At 34.7% G+C, this 19,733-nt stretch overlaps 1 protein-coding gene across 7 annotated transcripts in view; it reads right to left on the bottom strand.

Moving 5' to 3' along the window:
* The window catches only part of LOC104151574 (NEDD4 binding protein 2 like 2), a 49,288-nt gene that overhangs the window by 16,497 nt on the left and 13,058 nt on the right, over positions 1-19,733 (bottom strand). For 6 of the 7 annotated variants that reach the window (XR_011138681.1, XM_068930096.1, XM_068930102.1 and 3 more), the window contains 3 exons: positions 17,233-17,321; positions 16,856-16,932; positions 11,790-11,933 (listed from right to left, as the gene is read on the bottom strand). Coding sequence is in view for 6 of the 7 variants with exons in the window: in XM_068930096.1 (XP_068786197.1) it covers positions 11,790-11,933; positions 16,856-16,932; positions 17,233-17,321 (310 nt within the window). In the remaining variant the exon portion in view is untranslated. The remainder of the gene's footprint in view (positions 1-11,789; positions 11,934-16,855; positions 16,933-17,232; positions 17,322-19,733) is intronic. The other variant, XM_068930100.1, reaches the window with a different exon arrangement.

Raw genomic sequence — 19,733 nt, 5'->3', positions numbered from 1 at the left:
GTACACATATACTTATTTGGAAAAAAATACTTCATTTTTTATTTGAACTAGAATAACACACTACAGACATACTAACTTAGTTGTAGGCAATTACGTAAGATTAATGTTCTAGTTATTTTCAGAACCTCTGATTTTTTTTTTTTGTCTGTACTGCTCATCAAATTCAACAGACAGCCTTAACAATGACTCTTCTGAAATCTTGATCTTGGTCCTTCAGCCAGCTAACCACAAAATGAAAATGAATAAGGAAAACCTAGTCCAGAAATCTAACTTCTCCTGTAGTTACTCTTCAAAGACAGACTGGATTATCGAAGTTATGCTTGATTGATATATCTTCATGTCAAAGATTTGCTGCTCTTATGAAATTTTTTCTTCAGGATGGCACTTCACAGAATACACTAAAGCAAACACGAACAGCAAGAAGAATCATAACTTTTTTTGCTTTTTTGGGTTTTTTTCCCCTGTGCTTTCATATCTAACATAGGCTGTTTTAAATGTGGTATTGTGAAACCTGAGAGAAATAAGAAAGGTGTGCATACCTGCGGAGGGGAGGCCAGTACCATCAGTTGGCAACCTGGGACCTAAAGGATACCTAGAGACCTATCCTTACCCTTTATTCATTCTTAGATTTATTCACTATTACCCTCATCTTACAGAAGTTATTTTGAATTTGAACTTCATCTCAGTTTTCAGAGTTGGAAACAGTTTATCAGCCTTCTAGGCCTCAATATAGCCACAAAGTCACTTAACTGGAAGTGGATTCAAAAGTCTTGGTGCCTTGATATTGTTGCAGCAGGCACTATGGATCTCAGAAAAGATCCTATTGGAAAGCACACAAACTTTATTCCCTTGAAATGGCATCCAGACGAGAAAACCTGCTAAGAAATGGGACTTCCTTCAGATACTGGGCATTTAAATCTACATGGGGCTTTCATGTGAATAATGAAAACTGACTTATTTCCCAATTCAGCGCATTTTTCATATGGGGGCAGATACCTACACTGCAGATACTTAAAATTAGCCAAGATGAATTTCACCCCAAATTCCACTCACAATACATTCTCTACTCAGAAACGTACTTCCTTGTTTGCTCCAAAAGAGATATGGGATGCCAGAATAAGTTTTAGGATTGAACAGAACTTATTTGTCTGTTTAATCAAATGATGTAAGAGCTAAACACCAACTTCGGTAGTTGGAGAGATTACTATGCATACTTCAGGTTTGCCTAGACCATATACTAATCACAAAAGCTGTCTTACATCCTGACATTAACTTTCCTCTTCAGTCATGAAATTTACATAGCTATTAAAAGTGTTTTTTGGGTTTTTTTTTGTTTTTTTTGTTTTTTAGAAGCAATACAAAGTTATTGCATGTCAAAATGATAATGTATGCATATATTGATCCAGGATGATGATTCAGCATACATGGAAAAGTATCTAATATAGTAACATTCAATAACTCTGATTAAATACAGCAACTTTGCCATTTCAAAGGCCCTGGCTACAGGGTAGAAAGGTGCTACAGCCCTTCAGCAAAAGTCAGAAAAGATTCTTTTTCCCTCAAGATTCACAGTTCCTAAAGAAAAAAAAAACCTAAAGGAAAGTGATGACACTGCTTACTGCAGAACAACAAAATTGACTTCACTTCTCCAGGCAACTGCTCTTTGCCCAAACATTTCTTACCAAACACTTTCTCAAAGAAACAAGTCTGTAACACTGTGTAATGTACTACGATTGCATTGCTAAAAATTTTATAACTGGGGTATATCTATTGCTATGTTGAGGTTTTTGGATTCAATAAAACAAATATGCCTACTAATTTTATCTAAGTTCTTCCTCTTCCTGAGTCCACCTAAAACTCATCAAAAGCGTTTGCCCTACTGTAAAACCATATGGCACCCAAATACTGAGAAAATTCAAGAACCAGCATGGAGATAGACTTCTCTTCTCTACAGTGACATTTGTTAAAAATCTGTTTTTAACACATACTACACGCTCAAAAGAAAAAAAAGTGTAGTTTAATTTATTTAAATTTTGCTATTACGTTTTAACTAACTGTTATTACTATACAATAATCCAAACAGATGTAACAGATCTGAAAAGATGTAACAAAAGATGTTGCTGAAATAGGATTTTAATTTCTCTAATAATACTTTGCAACTTTTCAGCCTACCACTTAAGACATTATTAAAATAGTTTTTTTGCCACTACTGTCTTCAAGGGTGTGATCTAATGCTCAAAATAGCACCGTTCGGTATGATGGACAGTCAGTGGTCAGATGAGACTCTTCATTGGAAAAAAAAAAAAAGTTTTCACAATAGCTGAGGTAGAATATGCAAAGCAAATAATCTACAGAAGTTTGCCATGTTTTCACTGGAAAATGGCAAAACCAAAAAAGGTCTACTTAATCAAAAATTTGCAGTTTTACAAACCTCAGCTCTAGCACACATCTAAGCTGACAATGTCTACTTGATACCAAAAAACGTCTGCTGAAATGAAATATAGAGAAATTGGTAAATTAAAAAAAAATGCAACCATAAGTATGACATTTAGTGATAAGGTACATGTTACTTAAAGAAATTTACTATTATCATTAATGTGAAAAGTCGCTGGAGTGAGTATCCAACATTAAAATTAGAGCAAAGCTGCTTATGCAAAAACATTTTTACTGAGAATACACTGCACCTTCCTTACCTGCTAAGTCCAAGTGCATTTTTGAATGAATGCTCTCTTCCTTTTGACCTAACTGCACTTCAGCAACAAACAGAAAGGGAAGTCAAGATTTTTGATTCGCAACAGAAATCACTGTACCAGCCTTTTTTTGTTACCTATCTTGCCTTTAGCTAATGACTTTCTCAAAATCAAATGGAATATTAGTATTAGGCAATTAAGCAAATGGAAAATAAACATAGGCAAAATAAATATGAGCCTTTCACTTTAATCGCCCTTCACCATTACTGTGTTTCCTAAAGGGTGAAGTTCCATTAGACAGCTGAGCATCTAACTTAGGTCATTGTTGCTGAAAAGACAGCCTTATTCTCCCTTCTCTACTTTGTCCTAGATGTTGCCCAAGCATTTCCATCATTCGTCTTTTGTTGGTTCTGGCACAGATCTACTTCCTTTTGGGTGGATTCAGCTGCCCAAGTCAGCTTGAAAAAAAGAAGGGAGTACTTATTTTGTTGTTGAGCTGATTTAACTCACTGAAATTAGTAGTAAAATTAGTGTCTAGCTACGACAAAGACAAAGGAAGTGGTGGAAGCAGGGTTACCTTACAGCCCATCTTATGGGATTTCACCATAAATGATTCATAAGAAATGTTTACAAATTACAGCTTTGTAAATTAACATCCCCTACTCAAAAAAACACTAGAGATCCTACTAATTGGATTCAACCTAAAGTAACTCACTATTTATTCTTGGTCTCCCAACAGCGTTGTCAGTGTTGGCGAGATTTACATCCTCACTTTCATACGAGACAATAATCTACTGCAAAGCTCAAAGAGCTATTCTAATTTTTATATAATTTGTATAGGATACTTGTTTACATAATTCTATGCAATGTACAGTCAGGCATCAGGCTGATGCCCTGCTATAGTCCAGATACATTCAAGGTTGACACAGAGAGTGTATACAGAGAACAGTTGGTTTGACCAAAGCATATCTTTAAGAGCTGTTCATGTAGTCAAATACACGCCAAAGTACAATCATTCTACTTCAAAGGAAAAAAAAACAATTGCCTGAGGTGACAGTCATATTAATTCAGTTTTCAAACGATGCTTCAGTCACTCCATAGAAGTTCTGTACTGGGTGATGTGACTAATTGAGAATGAGATCTTTGTCCTGCCTGGTTAATGAAAGCCAGAAATATCTTCTGAGTAAAAGAGCCAACCTCCCCTTTCAGCTCCTTAGTCATCGAATATTCTGATCAACATTAAAGAAATCCATCGTGAACATACTGATCCTAGCTTCTGCCCATTATCAAACCTCTACTTCCTGAACAAGTGAAACTACCCAAAAGCCGCTTTCAATCTCATTTAGTTGTCACAAACGCATCTCACCGGATGCAATTCAGAATTCTAATCAGGACATAAAACAGAATCAGCAATACATGTACTGATAGATACTAATGGATATTTGCTGCTTTGTTGGACTTCTCTGCAACATTAGGTATGGCTCAATGTTAAAAAGTACATTAAGAATAAAAACAGAATGCTACAAATGATCTGAACACAACTTACAGGGATGTAATTACAATACAGAGATAGGAAACCGCAACTCTACCATCCACCTTCTCATTCATGAAAGTTTTAAAGGATTACTTTTCACTTAAGTCCTTTGTGTCAATGTTTAGATGAAGAGAACATTATGGACTCCAATGCCTATGTATGCACTTGACTGGAAGTACAGCATGAATCATGTTTTCATGTGTGGTAACATTAATTCTATTACTTGGATAACATCTACTCAAGGATGACGATAACCAGGTTGAAATTAATCCAGGCTAGATGAGAAATACGCTGTATGAAGACATATGAACTATGTTAAATTTGCACTGGTTAAAGAACTTCACTGTAATCTGCTGTGTAGTACTGTTCCTTACTTTTCTACTGATATAAAGATATTTCTGTATGAGATTTTAAGGAACACTTTCTAACATCTGTAACAGGCTTGAAAAAATCCCATCTTCCCAGACAATGATCAACCTCAGTCATATCTGGATATGAAGCAGTCAGGTCTCACTAAATCCTAAGCACCCTCCTCTCAGCAACATTGCAGCACACATTATACCACTGCTTCTAACAAGCTGGTGGTCTACATTCCAAACAAGCAGCTGAAGCACTGAGGCGGATGAAGACTGCAGCTGACCAGACACAATGATGTTACACACTGCAAATGCAAAGCCCACTTGCTTAACAACCAATTCCAAGCCGTGCGGGAAAAACATGCACATCTATAATGAATTACCTTTACAGTGTCAATTGTTTTCATTCCAAATGAAAAAATAGTTATGTTGCTTTTACAGATTTACCATATTGTATAATGTATATATAATCTAAGTGGTTCAAATACAAGGCAGTATTGAGTATGAGCAGATCCTTGATTTTAGAAGAAACAACAAGATTTTTGTTCAAAAATTAGATTGTGAGCCACCTTATAACCCATTTTAAAGTCTCACTCCCTTATAGCTCTTATCGGGGATGCTGCATTTCAGGCATGTGCTTTAGGCAGCTCAGCTCAAAAAAAGCTACCCAGATTTACTGAGGCTCTCATGAGTCCTCTGCCAGTGTTTGACCACCCTCAGAGTGGATTTCTTTTTCTTCTGATTTTAATTTCCTGTGTCCATTGCTTCCCATCTTGCCACCTCTGAGAGGAGCCTGGCCCCATCTTCATTATATTTCCCATTGGGTAGGTGAAGACAGCAACAAGCTGTCTTAGACTTAGCATTCTCTTCTTGCAGCTGAACAAATCCAGTGCTCACAGCCTCTCCTCGTACATCATGTGCTCCAGGCCCCTGACCACCGTGGCAGCCCTCTGCTCAACTCACTCCATGGTGTCAGATCTTACTCATACTAAGAAGCCCAAAGATGGATATTTTCAACAGGGGCACTACAGACTAACCAAGCACAGGTAAAAACTCATTTCATCTCCTTACTGCTCACTCCTCTACAGAGCAATAGAAAATAAAGCCATAGTTTGGTCTCTTTACTCACAAAAATTCCATTCCTCAAAATCTACTGAAAAATAAGGCAGCATTAGGGATACAACCACAGATTTTCAGTATTAGAAACAAGAATTCAGTCTGAACTGCTGGAAGGAAACAAAACAAAACACAGAAGAAAATGTAATGCCCTAACTGTGCCTTCTATATGCACTTGAAGACCAACAAGGATAAATGAATTGTGCTGCAAAGCCATCAGCACAGTCTTCTAATGGCAGGTTTCATAGTCGTGAAACTTTCTCAGGTATACTTACTGAATAATTGGAGCAAGTACCAAATAATTTGATCTATAACCTGCAAATGGAGCTCAAATTAGTATATCTATCTTGCTTCAGTTAAAAGATCAGGGGTCTGCACTATTTTTCCCCCATTAGCCCTAGAAAGCTTCTCTTCATCTTAGAACTAAAGTGAAGCTATCAGGAAAAATGCTAGATGGGGAAAAAGCTGTATAGCCTGTCCACTCTTACTTAGGTACATGAGCCTTTAGGAACACTTCATGGTAAGAGCAAGACGTGGGATAGCTGTTCAGTAACCTATTATGGAGGTAACAGAGAAAGTTCAGGTTGCTACCAGGTTCCAAAACAAGCCCTATTTATACCCCATTACAATCCTGCCCTGCTAAAACTAACAGTTTTACTGAAATGACTGGTTCTATAAAACATAATAAAACTGGTGAGATGGGTTGGCTGGATATTGTTTTCCAGTTACAAGTAAATATAGTTATTCTAAAATAAGGTCATTTTTCTTCTTTTTAAACCTCCAAACCATACGGGCAATTTCAAAAGAAAATTCACGGAATTATTCCTAGAAATAAGAACATGTATCCAATGCTGGTTATACCGAAAGACAAAACATACAAAATACAGAAAAGGAAACATACATTAGGCAAAACCTACGGCTGACATAAAAACACAAAAACAATCAGAAGTATCAAGAATATAAGGACAGCCTAACACTCTTATTGACCTATGATTAAATGAAAACTAATGTTTTAACAATAAAATAAAATCCCTAGGGGAAAAAAAAGGTTGCTTATTCACTTTACTAACAGACTAAAAAGCACTACTTTAGCTGACTCTAATTTAGGAAGAGATTCAACATCTACTCATGAATTCACGTTTTTTAAATCAATAGGGTAAGGTAACATGCAACTACATGCTCCAAAAAAAACGGTTCAGAAAATATTTTTCCTATGTTTTAATTTCCTAAGTATTCCAAGGTTTATTAATGTTGGGCCAATATTTGAAAAGAACAAAAAGGAGGACTCACATAATTAAAGAGAAGTTAGTCTGATATGGGTTTGAGGGCCAATAAGAGAAAAGTTGATGCTGAACTCAATTAGTAGCTCAAAATCAGAAAAACATCTAATGCTATTAAAAAGACTGTCAATGCAACAACAACAACAACAAAGGTCATACATACAAAACGTGACTTGGCATAACATGGTGACTTGGCATAACATGGCATTGTTACAACAGCATTATGTATCAGTAAGGTATATATTAAATGGTCAAGGACCGCCCACCTGGAAAATGAAGAACTAGCTCTCTGGGGAAACTGCACTACTAAATAAAAGGAAGCTGCAAAGACCCATTCCAGGCCCAATACTTCTTAATACTTTCCCAATACTTCTTAATACTTTTATTATGATTGATCCATAATGGCAGTCATAGTCCTACCGAAGAAAAAAATGCCACTTGTTGCTTCTCCCCTATTACAGAAATACATTAGATAAATTGAAGTGATTGACCCTGACAGCCCCCATTAGTGGCTGCCTCATCTCCTAAATACTTAAAAGAGCAGCTGGTTATTTCTTCACATATTTTTCTGAGTACTGAAAATAATCTCATTTACAGCAAATTTCCTCCATTTAGCTTTATGAAAAGTAAAACAGAACTGATGCAAAAGTAGTATGTCACCTAAAAAATTATTACTAAGGAGATTGCATCTAACAAAAAAATTTCAGGTTTACGCTGCACTTTTAATTCAAAAGTATGAGAAAATAAAATATTGAAATGAAAAAGCATCAATATAGAAACATTGAAGTGAAATATTTCCATATATCTGAGCTAACATTTATCTGAACACTCTTAAATTGAATATTAATTCCGATTTTAGAAACTGCCATTTCAACACTATATGTCTTCTTATTGCTTCTTACTGGGAGTTGTAATACAGCCCCTCTGTTCTTTCACATGGAAAGCCCTCAGTTCTCACCCTATACCTGGTTATGTCACCCCCATGATGTGCCACACAGAAGGAAAGCGTTTCTTCCAGGAAACTCAATTTCTAGGAAGGAACAGGCGTTCAAAATACACCTGCCACACATGAATGTGGAAGTACAGAAGTACATTTTTTTTTCTCATTTATTGAAAATTAAACACAGTGTTTAGCTCAAAAAAGAAAATACTGAGTTTAAATTACTTAAGAAAGAGGGAGACAGAAAACAATCAAATATAAACGTTATGGGTCTCATCTCAGCTAGACAAAGCCTGATTTTCAGTTATTTATTAGCAGAGAAACATAAAGAAAAAATTCTACAATGTCGATAGAAGAGACATTGTCCGTCAAGAGACAGAACACAGAAGATCGAAGATAAAATCTTGGCTTTCCTCTTTAATTTTAAATAAAAGCTTAAAAAAATCACGTATCATGGTCAATCAGATTAAAATGGACTGAAAAGGAGATAACTATCAGAACAGAAGACAGAGCTCCTAACAGAAGACTATTTAACTTCATCATTCACTAAAAAGAAAAAAATATGGGTACTTTTTTCAAATAAAAGAAAAGTAAGAACATTAAATCATTTGTCATAGACAAGGCTGATGAAAACCTGTAACACTTCAGGAAATAAACACAGAAAACAGCAGTTTAGAGGAAGCAGTAAGACTGAAGCTTTTTTCTTTAGTTACGCAATAATCCCACACAGCTGATGCTAACTGGTCAGCTATCTGAACCAAACTAGGGATGTTTTGCAAATTAACTCTGATTTAAATTTCATTCTTAAAAAAAAGAGGGATGTTAAAACTACAGCTGGGTATTATAACTACTTTGTTTAAAGTTACTTACCATCTCGCCAGTTTTTGAGGTATGCAGCAGGTATTTACAATTTACAGTCATAACACTACGGTTCTATGCGTTAGTTACACAAGAAAATTCTGACACTGTTAATTCATGAAATTCTGACACTGTTAATTCATGAAATCCTAAGAACTGGCAATTTACCAAAACAAACAAACAAAATTAAAATAGAAAACCTTAACTCCAGGTACATGTTACGACTACGTGTGAGAAGTCGATAGGCGTACTGCATCAACACTATGCCAGATAGTAGAAATATTTAGATCCCAAATTTAAAGTTGAACAAGGAATTCTCACATTTCTGGTATGTAATCGTTGACAAAATACGTCATTTGTGAGGTAGTGCGATAAATTCAATACCTGCAATGTGTATTTCAGCCCCTCCCCCCTTTTTTTTGTTATTCTTACATATAAGTTGGATAACACAATATGCCCTCCACAGACAACAACAAAGTAATTTCTCTCTTAGGGATATCCATATCTGTAGCCAGTAGCTTAAACCATGACTGCCATATCCTCAGCAAATACGAATACACCATAAAACAAAGACCAAGTATGACACAGTCAGACAGTAATTCCTTCGTGTTTTCACTTACCATGTCATTGTACTTACCTTGGAATATAGCTTTATAAGATTAAGCAGTTTATAATAAGCGTTTGATACAGTGCCAAGCTGTAAAGCATTCTGTTTTTGTTAGGTACCCTTTGTAAATAGCTCGCCTACACTGAGCAACATGCTTTGCATATCAAACAGACTCACCTTCCATCAATAACTTATTAACAGGTAACACACAAAAATGTTGCATTTTTTTAAACTAGTAACAATTCACATCTATTTAAATTAAAAAAAATTTAAAGATAACTTAAATATCAATTAAATACTAGTATAAAAAATTATCAGCTTCCTTTAAAAACTTTAAAGGATGGAAGCTACCGAAAAAAACCCATAACATTGAATTCCAACAATCAGCTCCTTTGTCATCTTTTGTCATTTGTCTTAGCAGACTGTGTAAACATTATGTAAAGCCTCAATAAATTTTATCACTTTACTATGGCTTTAAGTAATATAGGTATGAGCAAATAAAATGAATCTCTCTAAAAAACTTTCTATGTTCCTCACACATGAAATGCACTTTCACGTTTAAAAATAAAAACTCTGGGAAAATTAAAGTATTACTAAGGATTTACAATGATTTCTATGATTCTCTTGAAATGTGGAAAGAGATGACTAAGAAAACTAAAAAGTAGTAACAGAACTGGTATAAATAATATACAGTAAGGGAAGATATTTAATATAGTTGGAAAGTTTTGTTTTTTAAATACACAGTAGCTGAATATAGTAACAATGCATGCACTATTGAAGCTTCAAAAATTATTTTTCAATTAATCAAACTTACTTAATTACACTTCAACTTTTATAGCTAGTCTTACGTAAACATTATTTTACATATACATTAAATTGTACAAATTTAGACTTGAACAGTAGTATACACAACCACAGAAAAATACTTCATTAGATACCTGAATCTTCAACTTTTGTTATTCAGACTTAAAATGAAGTAATTTTTTGGGGCCCATTCAAAAGCTGTCTATAAGGAAAACAAAAATTATGGTGGCTGTAGAATTTTCAAAAATCTAAAGCCCTCACACACACACAAAAAGAAAACTGTTTCAGCATGTTCTTGACAAAATTTCCTATTCAAGACTTATTCATTCAGTGTATAAGAAAAATGAACGTAGGCCTATAGGCCTAAAGACAGATTATTTTAGCTCATAGGTTAGTAATAATGTTCATGTACATAAAATCATAAATACTTAAAAATAATATAAACTGTTACATTGAACTAAAACAACAATGAAGACAAATATATTTTATTAATACAGCAAGCAGTTAGAAAGCAAGCAAAGTGAAATCTTACTGATTTCATTTTTTAAGAGAAAAAGGGCAATAAATCAATCTCCATGCTGGCTCATATTTTGATATGTGCTAAACAGATTACATTAGGTATGCCAAAATTAAGAATGCAATGTGGTTTTACAGAACTGCGTCCCTGGTTTTACTGAATTGCTTCATCCCAACTGTGGATTGGGGGTTAACAAGCTAACGCGGTGTGTGTCATTTTTATGATAAATGTGAAAAATTGGCTCAGAAAGAGAGGCATGAATTTTTTTTTGTGATTAGAAAATTTAGCATTTTTAGCACAAAAATGTTGCTGGTGTGCAGGCAGCACCATATTTTATATACTACTACATAGAATGAAAAAGAAACCTCAAAAAATAATTCAGGTTACACAGTTTCAGGCTGGTGAGTACTGCACTGGCAGAATGTTGCTTCAGCTACCAGATGAGCTTCGGAGACAAAAAAAAAAAAAGAGAGAGAGAGAGAGAGAGAGAGAGAGAGAGAGAGAGAGAAAGAGAGAAAGAGAAAAATACATGCCTACACTTTGGATGCTAATTAAAACAAAAACATCCAGCAATCCTAGAAAGAACTGTATTAAAAAAATCTGGCAAAAGATTAGGAGACTAAAAAGCAATGAGAACCATTAAAATTAGATATTACATAAATAACCTTCTTCTGGGCTTTAGTTCTGTTTAAAAGATGTAATAGTATGACCTCTTTAAAAAACTGCTCAACAGTTACTCGGTATATGACAACATCATTGTCGTAGGTTTATGAAGGAAGACTCTGCTATACTTCATACTATTGCAAATACGTCACTAAAAATCAAAGTTATTACAACTGTAATAAATATATATTTTTAAAACATTTAATGTACAATTTTATTTACATGCAAGTCTGTTAAAGAAACAGCCCCCAGAAGGGAATGGTCTTAAAATAGGCCTATTTAAAATGCAGAAGATTCACTATTTTACCAGTAGTGAAGGCAGATTTAGGAAGGGCAAGTAATATTTTTATTAGCTGACTGCAAGCTGTGTTATCGGTTATCAAAAATACTGAAAAAATTCCACGAGTCTGTATTGCCTCCCCACCTATGTCTTCGCTGCAGAGGTGGCTTTTGTATGTGTTTGTGAGGAGGTACCACTGAATTCATGACAATAGGTATGGATATTTGATATTCATATCGTTCCAGCATCTGAGCAATCTTCTCACGAGTGACCCCATGTTTATTCCTCCTACAAAAATAAAAATTTAAATAAATTGTCTAGTATTTTTATACGTTTACAGTCTTTGAAAAAAGAGAAAAGAAAAATTTCAGTGAACTCTTAATTTCACAATTTTTATCTTGCTTTTCATATCTGAAAGAGCCAGACGTATTTTCCTGCATTACCTAGCAGGAAGCTTTATAAAACTGGAAGACATTATTAAGTCCAGTGATTGCACACATTTTGAAACTAAAATGCTGTAACACTTAAAATTTCAGATTTCATTACACTGTATTCTCATATTTCCTGTATTTAACATGTGTTAAGGTTTATTTTTAAGAATCCTTCATTGTACATATTAAATAATAAAAAAAACCACAGCCATTCTTGTTTATACAAAAATACAACGTTATTCACCAGGATGAGGTACATAAAAAGTCCTAGAAGGTTTCTGTTTTCTATTTATTCATCAGATATCACATGGTGTACTAGCTAGCGAGTACAGGGATGAATGATGAGACTACAACTTATGAAAGCTACCATTAGACTCTGAAACTAGCATAAAAAAAGACTATATAGTTTCAAAACCTTAACGATGGACTATTTTTCTCATCAATAAACCTCCTTTTAAAAGTAAGGACCAATTTTAGTTCTGGACCAGAACAGCATGCTCATGATACCTTTACCTAAGTGTTCTTATTGCTACTTGCTGCAAATTTAGAAATATACCAAAACACATTTAAGGGAGGAGAGGCCAGAAGAATTATCCTACTCTTGCAAGGTGTTTAGTGAGCAGCTGTTACTTTCACTAAGAGCTTGGTCAGTTAAGAACCTGAGGAAAAGGCAATTAAAAATATGTTTCGGCATTAGAATGTATCTATCTCCTATGGAACAGGATCTTAAAATTCATGTTAGTAGAGAATTTCAGACTGCCAAAAGAACCCCACAAAGTTCATGCATGAACTGTAGGTCAGAGAACTATCAGTAGTCTAACAGAATTGAATCTCAAAGAATAAATATTAAAAACACATCACAGATGGAACCTTTCAACAGTGTAGACAAACACTTATCATAACCCAACATATTCTCATCACCAAGAAACCTTGTTCCAGCTGAATTATTTGTAAGTCATGCCACTAGGGAATACATCCACCTCTTTGCACTTTTTGCCAGGGATAGAAGAGGCACGGGCCCCCTTACCAACCTTCTCACTTCCTATAAAGGAGAAATCAATAGCTGGAGCAAATAGGCTACTTCGGAAAGAGGATACTCTACAGAGAAACATTTTAAAGGACTGATTCTTTTATTTTCAGGAGTTTGGGCATATTATTCCAACAAGAAAGTACATGTCAAGTTGATGTGGGTTCAATGCATACTGCAAAGAGCATGCTCTAGTTTCATATTTGGAATGGTAGAAGAACTGATGATCTCAGAAGTACTCAAAAATAGGCTGACTCTTTGAGATGCACTTTAGCAACTTTCTTCTTTGGGAAGGAAAGACTTAAGTGGAGTATTTCTCTCACACATGCTGTTCCCTGAGACACCATCAGAAGCAAGAGTGAGCATCTCAACAGCTTCACTGTTCAATTGTTGCAATTTTTTACATCTTGCTTAAAGTAAAAACAAAAAAAAAATCCAGGAGCAGCAGTATGTTGAACAGGTTAGCTAGCTAACCTTAACAATTTTAATTCTATTCACAAATATGAACAAGATTAACAGTATAGAAAAAAGCTACACCCTAGAGATGGGGAGATTCTAAAAAGCACGGGACTCAGATGATAAATAGGAACTGAGAAGAGGAAGTATATGTCCTTTCATGCCATCAGGTAGTAGCACAAAGTTATTCAAGATTCTCCTTAACTCACTACTGCTGGAGAAAGATTATAGCTCAAGAGCACAAAACAAAGCACACATTCATCTACAACTGAATGCAGTTGTGTAGTCATTTCAAGAATAAGCTAGTACTTTCCCTTAAAGAACAAGGCAGGATAACACAATCACTAATGGCAAAATCACATCAAGCATAGCAATCAATTACAAATGCAGGAAATTTGTAGTACTGTGTCATTTAATACGAGAATGTACTCTTCAGGCATGCCTTCGCTCATCTTTTGGTAGCATGGCTATGCTGAAAGAGTATAAAGCCATCTCATTCTTAAACACAGACGTATCAGCATAAGCCCCTAATAGATAGTTATGCTTTGGAAGCTTGTTTTGTTTGCAGGAACACAGAATCTATTCACAAAAGTGAAGTTTTGTCACCATTAACTGTCTTTACACTAGAAGAATCTCACCAAATAGAGCATACCAATATACTGGTAAGTTAATCCTACAAGGACATTATTATTGAAGACAATATGCACATGTCCAATGAAGTCAATTCCAAATTGCAGATTCATTATCATATTGAAGAAAAAATTATTAAAAAGTATGTTTACATTTCACCTTTCAGCATATAGAAACAGCAGCTAACTTTTTCTTTTTTTTAAAGAAACAGCATCCGTCCTAAAATACAGGTTACACAGGATACCTGTTACTCCTCAGAAGTCTGAATCAAACGTACAACTGTTTTTGATTTTCTGCTTCCTAACTGAGCTGTTACTCTGAAAAGATACAAGCCTGACCGATGGCAACTTTTTCCTCCAACACTGCTTAAACACTTGAGAACCTTTCCCTTCTACCAGGTGTTTTGCCACTTGTTTGTTCTCTGAGTGGCAGTTTTTGAGATTTCCTAAAAACGATTTCTGAAAGCATAAATTCCTTTATATAAAGGTCTAAATGACATGCAGGAAACCTTGAGCAAAAAGTTTCTTGCCACAAGACATATGCATGTGAAGTCAAGATGCTTTCACAAGTTACATGCACAAAACTAAACTAAAAGCAAAATCATGCACAAGTCTAAAAATAATTTGTACCTCATAGACATACTGGAAGAAAAACAAAACAAAACAAAAAAAACCCACTAACATCTATTCCATGCTAAAACATTTGTCAACTTTTTGACATCAAGAATTCACCTAGTGTTGTCTCTAGAAAGTATTTTTTTCTTTGAAGAAGCCTTTTCACAGATGTCTCAAACACACTAAGTGGTGGTACAAACATCCCTATAAGAAATAGCATCTTGAAATACATCTGACTTATAAAATACTGGTGTATTATACGACTTGATACAAGTTAATATCGATAGAGATCATACAGCATCACTTAAAAAAAATGAAGAAGAGGTATCCAAAATATAACAAAAATCCTATGCTAACTAATTTAAGTAGAAGCTGGTGTATTTTTAATTCCAATTCCCAGAATGAAAAAAAAATAGTCTTAATTGATTCCGTTAGGAGGGAATTAGAACTTACAACTTCAGACTATTTTAATAAAGTTACCTGAATTTATTAACTTAGCATTTGCCCAAGTACTGCATAAAATGTTCCACTTAAAATTCATAAGGGGAATCCCAGGATTACAATCATGTCTTTATTATTATGATCTACTTCCCAGACATGCTAACATTAAAAAAAAAAAAAAACACCCTCCTTCAAGCAATCAAAAAAACAAAACAAAACAAAACTTCAGCACTTTTCCTCAACTCTCAGTAAATTAAGTTAGACAACAAGGGACCTCCCTTCAAATATTTAGAGCAGTTGGAATAGCTAAAACATTTTCATCACTTCTAGGATACTCATAGGAATTGGTAGAAGCACTTCACAGTTAAAGGGTTTTCTTTTGGTTTCAGTAAACATATAAACTTTACTTCTACAATTAATGACTGGACAATAAAATTCAATGGTAACATAACACCATGTCTGTTTATTTTGTTACCTGTTAAGACCATGTGAAAACATGCATTTTCATGGGAAATATGAATCTTTCTTATGCAATGGAAATCTCACACTAAACAACTTAGAAGTGTCTGATTACTGAAGACTGATTACAGAGCTGCACGCAAAACTAGAAAAACTTCTAGTAGATCTCATCATGCAGCGAGAAGACTCCATCTCTAATAATAAGTTAGTGGTAGCTCAGAAGCAAAAGATACGAACTTACTAACATTTATAATGTATTAACATAATAAAGGCTAAGTCAGTAATGTGAGTATTCTACACAGTGCTTCATGTTTTACAGGAGCAATTTTACAATGCTGAGAACAATTATGAGCCAAGTCGGTTGGGAGCAAATAAAATGATGATCAGTAAGAGAACTCTTGAGTTCATTCATGAAAATACTACACCACCTTTCAAACAATGAAATGTCCCTAGGATGGATTTATACTTCATACATGTCTAAAGCAGATAAACCTGAGACAAAACAGAAATTAACCAGAAATATTAAATAGCTTCACAGGCTTTCTCAAAACCCACAGGACCAATAACCTGTGTCCAACAGTACCGAAAGTCACATCCTTCAAAGATTGGGAGTGCAGTTTCAAAAAATCCTGCAACGGCATAATCTGAAAATATGAACTTGCTTTTTAACCTTTACTGATTAGAAACGGACTATTCTTTGACACTGAGGTATACGTAAAAAGTAGACAGAATAAATCATCTATATTGATACATTCTTTGTAAAGCGTATAAGCTCTTTTTGCCATCTACAAATTTCATGGCCTCAATAATGTTTTACAGCAATACATTTCTCAGAATAACTTAAATTATTCATTATGCGAGCAGCGTCTCCTACCTGGGTCAATCATTTTTCTATTCACGTTCAACAAAATGTTAATATTGACTTCAATGGGTAAAGAAGCCAGGACATCTACTTATCTGTGTGTTTGTGTTAACACCTGTAACGCTTCTGTTTAAAGGTATATTTAAATATGCATATTTAAATAACAAATATTTTTGTATTTGCAGTTAAGCATTTATACCAATGAGATGCTGAATAAAATAAAAGCTGTTACATATTTTTATATATACAGACATGTAAAAGTACATTAACTACTATAATATAAACCTTACTTTTCTAATTCTTCAGGATCAAACTTCCACCAAGTATCTGGCTCACGGAACTCCACTCTGTATCCCTTTTCTAGAGCCTGAAGCAAGGAAAGAAAAATGTCTGATATGTGTATGTTTACTACATAAAATTTGTATAGCAGTGACTATAACAAGATGTTTACAGAGCAGTATAATAAACATATGCAGTTGACTTTACAGAGGTAACATGCTGATTTCACTTACCCTAAAACCTGTCACGGCTTTCATTCCAGGCTAGGTAAATTACATCTAATCAATCCTTAAATCAGTCTGAATTATTGCCATACAAGTCACTGATTGTAAGGTATGCTTGCAAAGTAAAGTTGTAACAGATAATATAATTACAAGAAAAAACCTACCATTTCCACATATGGCTTCATTTCCCAGGCTTGAGTATTAGTGTTGTCTATTATAATTGGAGATTTTCCCTGCTCCATTGCTTGCTTTGCTGCAAGGAAAAGTACAGAGAGTTAATAAACAATTATGCAATTCAAATAAAGAAGTGAAGGCAAGGACACTGTTCTAGAAATTTTATGCACTTATCCGGTCTGACTCAAACACAAAGTGTTCTATGAAAAGGATTAAAAGCAGTGTAGGCTGTACACAGGAGTAAAAATAATTAAAAGCAAAAAAAAAAAAGAAAAGAAAAAAAGAAGCAAGGGACACAAAAATGAGGTAGTGGTGAACTGATGCAAAAGGGTAAACAGGAAATGTAAAAGTCAAAAACAACATAGCAGAGCTGCTCAGAGTGTGATGCCTAGTAAGTACCAGTATTGAGATGACTGCATGAAACCCTGTCCTGGTTCCAGCTTTACCAGCCCTGCCAGCTAACACATGCCACATTTACAACTCGGACCTGTGGTAAACGTATTGAGTTCTTCTTCAATAAACTGCTAAGAAACATATGATCTTCACAGAAAGACATCACATTTCTAAAATCTTGGAGAGATCCATTAAAAAAAGGGTACAATCATGCTGTGTCTGCTCGAATGACTTTTGAAGTTACTGCTCAACTTCAGTCAAATCCAAAAGAGGGCAGAAACCTCAGGAATAAGGAGCTGCTTCTAGGTTCTATAAAACCACAACCAGGAAGAAGGTACATTCAAGTTAACACCTCCATTGATGGAAAGACATACCGAACGCAGCCATGATGCAATTTGTTTAGCAGGATACTTACGTAGTAGCATGCTTTTAATTTAAGACTAGCAAGATTACACTGCTTTTTACCCAGTAGAAACACCCTAAGGATTACAGGACAAAATGGAGATTGGTGCGGTTGGAGGAGTTTAGAGGACAAAACATGAAAAGCTGTTGGGTATGTGAGATTCCTAAGTTCCACAGCATAGAAAACTACCCTGATGTCTAAAATGGTATATCTTCATAAACCCAAGGCTTGATAAATCAAATAAGCATCCTTCTAATATCAAAACAAGAGGATATTTTTAGCAACTGTGCCGTAGTTTGCCAACGTAAAATTCAGACTATAATATCACTAATGCTCATATGGAGTTTAGATGATGGACTGGAAAAAAGAACCGAAATATCTGAAACCTAAAATACTAAGGTTACTGTCATGCAAAAAATTTTCTGGAAGACTTCACAATGCTCCATTAAACAAAGTTAAAACAGCACACACTAAATTGCAAAGTGGAACTCACGCTGAGTGATGAGAATTAAAAAATATTTCTATTGAATATCTGCCCATTCAGTGAACACTGCCCTGTCTGTGCACTGAGTGAAGCAGGGATGTCAAGGGAAAAAATACCAAGTTACTGCAGAGAATGAGGGATTTATCTTACATACTTCAATTTACCTGGATTCTATTCATACAATGGAAAGAAATGAAATCAAAAGAGACGGAGAAGTAACTGCGTAGATGGAAGGATACAAAAAAAACAAAGATAAAATACGGTTTCAACAAAGCATTAAGAATCCTTCAAGAATCAACGGAGAAAGCTACAAAAACTGAAGAATATGTTGTCCTGGCTTCATTAACCTGGCACAAATTACTTTTTTAATACCTGAATCTAGAAGAGACTACTGACAGGCTGTCAGAGCTGGGAAAAAAATCAGAAAGTGAAGCAAGAGAATGGCCAATTTAGTAACAAAGGTAATCAGGCCACCATGAATTTGCAGAAGCTTATGAAGAAAGATTATGTTATAGCTCCAATACACAACATATTTTTTCATTCTGTTTTAACTCTGCATCTGAATGCTAAGTGTGCTGAGGTAATGCCTTAGATGAAGCTTTATTTAAAAATAAAAAAGCTACTAATTAACTAATTTTAAGAGTCACTATCTAAAAAAAAAAAAAAAAAGAAGAAATATAGTTTTAAAAGGAGACCAAACCCAACTGGATCGCCAAATCTACATTGTTAAAAACATGGATGGGGAAGATGGAACAAGTTCCAGTTAAAGAGTGGCAGGACCAACTAAAATAGGAGACAAACAGCCAAGCTGAAAAAGTGAATTCAAAGGGCCTAAAATCCTATAAGAGTGAAACTGATTTCATATTTAAAGTTGCACAGACAAAATAATTTATTTCCTAATGTTTGTGAACTTGACTTTATAGCTTCAACAAGCACTTTAGCATCAAGGGTATGTACATCAGTCTTGTAAACATTTGAGAGCTCAGAGTTTGAAATTCTGTTCAGCTAAAATAATTTATTTTTTCCCAAAATGGGTCTCATTTGTAACTAAGGTTTTCCTCACATTTATTCTAAAATAGATTGGCTTTAAAAAAAAAAAAAGCAATAATTTTGACAACTAATTTTTTCACTTGTAAAGAAAAGATATCTTTGTGTTTTTCTCCACAATCCTGACAAGAGAATTTATACAGCTCTAGGTAAACATGTAGTCA

Source organism: Struthio camelus, chromosome 1 (genome assembly GCF_040807025.1).
Source record: "Struthio camelus isolate bStrCam1 chromosome 1, bStrCam1.hap1, whole genome shotgun sequence".
NCBI classification, from domain to species: Eukaryota; Metazoa; Chordata; class Aves; order Struthioniformes; family Struthionidae; genus Struthio; species Struthio camelus.
Note: the sequence above shows the minus strand (reverse complement) of the source record. Positions and strands in the feature narration are given on the sequence as shown.